Genomic DNA, 4,052 nt, shown 5'->3' on the forward strand with positions numbered 1-4,052 from the left:
ACCCCCCCTCAGAAGTAGATTTTTGATCTGGAAACCAGCATTTCTGAGAGAAGGGGTGAAGCTGAGCTGGCAGAGGAAGAACTGGGACTGGATTGACAAAACGTCCTAGCTTCTTTTCTCATGCTTCCAAATAAGCCTCTAAGAACGATCGCAGCGTGATTCGGTGATCACGGCTGGGCCATCTGCGATATGTCACCTTGCAGTGCAGGGACACCTGCTTTATGACATGAGCCCTGGCCTTCCCCCATTCATAGCGCAGGCACTCCCTGAGTACCCACCACGTGCAGGAATCACCTAGGGCAGTGGTTCTCAACCTTCTGGCCCTTTAAATACAGTTCCTCATCTTGTGACCCAACCATAACATTATTTTCGTTGCTACTTCATAACTGTAATGTTGCTACTGTTATGAATCGTAATGTAAATATCTGATATGCAGGATGGTCTTAGGCGACCCCAGTGAAAAGGTCGTTCCACTGCCAAAGGGGTCGCGACCCACAGGTTGAGAACCGCTGACCTAGGGGATGCCGATGTGTCAGGAAGAGATGATACCCCTGCCCTCCTGGAGCTCACAGGCTCCGAGGGAAACCAGTCCAGTGAAATAATACACAGAAATAAACATGTAACAGGTAGTTATGCGAGTGAAGGACAGGGGACCCAGACTCTGGCACGGAAACTGTCCCAATGCTGGCACACTTTGCAGAGCACAGGAGTGTATAGCAGGGTTAAGAGCAAGGAATCCGGACCCAGAATTCCTGGGTTCAAATCCCGACTCCGCCGTAACAGTTGTCATCTCAGGCCCGTTACGTAACCTCTCCGCGTCTTCCTCACTGTTCTCACCTGTCAACTCGGATTCATAGTTCCTGCCTCGTGAAATGGTTGTGATTGACACGTGTCACGTGCTGGAAGAGGGTCTGCCTCGAGGATTTGCCTTTATTATTAATCATTAACCCTGTGCCCCGGGCTCCCAGCGTCCGTCCGCACTTACCGCCTGCTCATTCCTCATCCCCACGTATCTGATGCCCAGCTGCTGGGCGGCGATGGCGATTTCGGTCACTGGGATGCCCACGATGCCAAACATGTACTGCACATCCTGGGGGTGGGGGCAAGAACGGGGGGGGTAAATGCATGGACCCCCGCCACACGGTTCCCTCCGGGAAGCTAAAAGGAAAACTTCACGCGAACCTCCCTCCCTCCTTCCCAATTACACCCCCCGCCGCCCCCCGCCCCCGCGGCAATACCGGCTCCCAACACAGCTCGGCCCTCGCCGGCTCCCGTAGGAGCCCGTGCCCTCAGGGTGGTCCCTCGTACTTGCGCTTTCAGGGCCCGGGCGAGGACTGCAGCGCCAGACACCTGTTCCTCGCTTGCGTCGCCGAAGTTACTTTCCGACATCTTCCACCTCAAAGTTCAACACAGTCCCCCAGTGGGCGGCAAGCGGACCAGGAGCGGCCTGCACCTCCTCTGACTGACAGGAGGGGGGCAACCCGCAGCATTAAATAGCCGGGCGGAAGAGGCGGGGCTGGAGTTAGTCCGCGCTCTGGGGGAAGCGTGAGTATTACTACATGCTCTCTCCGACTGGGACCTTCTGCACGTCCCTCCATTCGCGGGGTCGCTGTTGGAAGGCAGGGCATTCGGGAGGCTGCGGCCTCTGCCGAGCAGGTAAGAAACCGAAACTCGGAGGCCTCCCCGCAAGGACCGGTGCTCCCGAGCCGTTTCGGGCCCATGTAGTCCCGGCGAAGGAGGACGGAGGAGGGGGCGTGGCGCGGCGCGCGCTGGCCCCGCCCCCGCCCCCGCCGCAAAGGCTGCTGGGACCAGGGCGGGTTCTAGGGTTAGGCAAAGTGGTTGCTGGGTCTTGTAGTCCTGCTTTCTCGTCCCCTGTGTTCTAGGTTTTTGTTTTGTTTTGTTTTTTAATATATTTTATTGATTTTTTTTTTTTTTTTACAGAGAGGAAGGGAGAGGGATAGAGAGTTAGAAACAGCGATGAGAGAGAAACATTGATCAGCTGCCTCCTGCACACTCCCTACTGGGGATGTGCCCGCAACCAAGGTACATGCCCTTGACCGGAATCAAACCTGGGACCATTCAGTCAGCAGGCGGATGCTCTATCCACTGAGCCAAATCCGTTAGGGCTGTTCCAGGTTACTTACATGCGTTATTAACATATATGCTTTCTTTCATAATTTTGTGGCTGCAATCTGTGAAGCATTGTAACACACGTTCATTAAATCCGTAAGTAGACGGACGAGCACCCTTTACCCCAGTATTGTAGATGAGGACAGTGTTAAAAAGCAGGAGGTAAAGGAACTTGCCCAGAGCCATTGGACCCAGACCATGCTTCAGACTCCCAGTCTTGTGCCCTATTCCCTTGGGCCCCAACAGATAAGAATCTAGTTACTTTTGACCATTGTTTTCTCAAACCCGCATTTCTCTCTCCACTCTTGTCGTTCCAAAGTCAGTATATGTGGGTTTTCATAATTCTTAGATTCACTCCCTATTTACAACCAGCCCCTGCATCTGATAACCTTTTAAAACACATTGTTGAATGAAAAAAGATGCTTGCAATGTGCGATTTCTTAGGCTGTGGACTCAGGGTCATTAGGCCATCTGCTCAGTAACAGTCTTCAATCACAAAGAGTGGAACTCAAAAATACTTGATGTGGAGTGTTTTAAAGCTGCTCTCTTATTTTGATTTGCATCCCAACTTGAGAACACTAGCTCTGTACTCATACTGGAGAAATGAGATAATAAGTAAATGTATGATTGCCTGCCCTGGCCAGTGTGGCTCAATTGGTTGGAATGTCATCCTGTGCACTGAAGGGTTGAGGGTTCAATTCCCAGTCAGGGCACATACCCAGGCTGTGGTTTTGATCCCTGGTTGGGGTAGATATGGGAGGCAACCGATCGACGTTTCTCTCTCACATCTATGTTTCTCTCTCTTTCCCCCTTTCCCTTCTTCTCTCTCTAAAATAAAGGAAAAATAAAATAAATGTATGATTGCCTGTTACCAAAGTAATACTATTGATTAATTTGGACTGTTGGTTAATTCAAGACTGGTTTGGCATTAACAGCACAGACTGTGTAGATGGTAATCAGTTCATGGGATCCTGGGTGTCAAAAGAATTACTGATAGAATCACTCCAACTATGAGTTGGAATAAATCCCCTGATTTTAGATTAACTGGTTTTGCAAAAGGATTCTGCCCTTTAGCACAGGGAAAGGTCAGTGAGACTGTTGAAATTTGCTTTCACCTTTACACCTTTCAATTCAGGGCAAAGTTCCACTGTTCACTTGGGCCTGATGATTCAGCAGAATGAGGAGAGTACTTACCTGCAGGAGCAGCAGGCACTGGGAGCAACTCCTTTCAATCTAATTATAATGACAACATTTCAGAATTATTTTGTAATTTGTCCAAGGCCATTTGTGCAGACTTTGTAAGGATTAGCCACATTCTTTATTACTTTCACAGATAATTTTCTTTTGTTGGGTATTTTATTGAGCTTTTATTTATTTTGTTTTGTTTATTAATTTCTTTATTGATGGAAAAAGGTCAAAAGAGAAATAGGTTTAAATTTTTTTTTAAGGCTAACATAATGCCAACACGCTCTCCAAAGAGCAGAGCCAGTCATCAGAATTTTCATATCGATTATTCTATTTGTGGGTTCTGGAACTGAGATTATGAAAGAGTTACTTGGTGATTTTCTCCCATCTGGGTGAAGGAATATCCAAGCAACCAGGCAATTTCATAAGAACTGAAAATATCGTGCCTGTGTTAATGGCAGAGTGAGGCCTCTATCCTTGAATTCAGCTAAGAAAGCATTTAGAGCCAAGAACTTTAATGCAAGTTTATTTAGAAAGTCACAGAGGTAGAAGAAGTGAACCAGTTGGGCTGCATGGACTCAGGAAATAAGTTTCAGAGGCAAAAGAAGGGCCTTTGGAGCTTAGGAAAAAGAAAGCAAAGGTACATGCCTGAGGGAAGAAAGGGGTGAAAGTGAAGAGCTTTTGAGAGAGAGAGAGAAAGAGAGAGAGAGAGAGAGAGAGAGAGAGAGAGAGAGAGA

At 48.4% G+C, this 4,052-nt stretch overlaps 2 protein-coding genes across 5 annotated transcripts in view; one reads left to right on the forward strand and one right to left on the reverse strand.

Annotated features, from left to right (window-relative positions):
* The window catches only part of HACL1 (2-hydroxyacyl-CoA lyase 1), an 82,437-nt gene extending 81,016 nt beyond the window's left edge, over positions 1–1,421 (reverse strand). For 2 of the 3 annotated variants that reach the window (XR_001361581.1, XM_014537543.1), the window contains exons 1-2: positions 1,309–1,406; positions 986–1,090 (exon numbers count right to left, since the gene is read on the reverse strand). Coding sequence is in view for 2 of the 3 variants with exons in the window: in XM_014537543.1 (XP_014393029.1) it covers positions 986–1,090; positions 1,309–1,389 (186 nt within the window). In the remaining variant the exon portion in view is untranslated. Of the gene's footprint in view, positions 1–985; positions 1,091–1,308 lie in introns of all 3 variants that reach the window. The other variant, XM_014537544.1, reaches the window with a different exon arrangement.
* Positions 1,422–1,472: 51 nt separating this feature from the next.
* BTD (biotinidase) overlaps positions 1,473–4,052 on the forward strand; it is a 20,286-nt gene continuing 17,706 nt past the window's right edge. Inside the window, exon 1 of one of the 2 annotated variants that reach the window (XM_005863610.2) lies at positions 1,473–1,545. The gene's annotated coding sequence lies outside the window, so the exon portion shown is untranslated. Of the gene's footprint in view, positions 1,546–1,575; positions 1,657–4,052 lie in introns of those variants that run through there. The other variant, XM_005863608.2, reaches the window with a different exon arrangement.

This window comes from Myotis brandtii, unplaced genomic scaffold (genome assembly GCF_000412655.1).
Source record: "Myotis brandtii unplaced genomic scaffold, ASM41265v1 scaffold18, whole genome shotgun sequence".
Taxonomy (NCBI): Eukaryota; Metazoa; Chordata; class Mammalia; order Chiroptera; family Vespertilionidae; genus Myotis; species Myotis brandtii.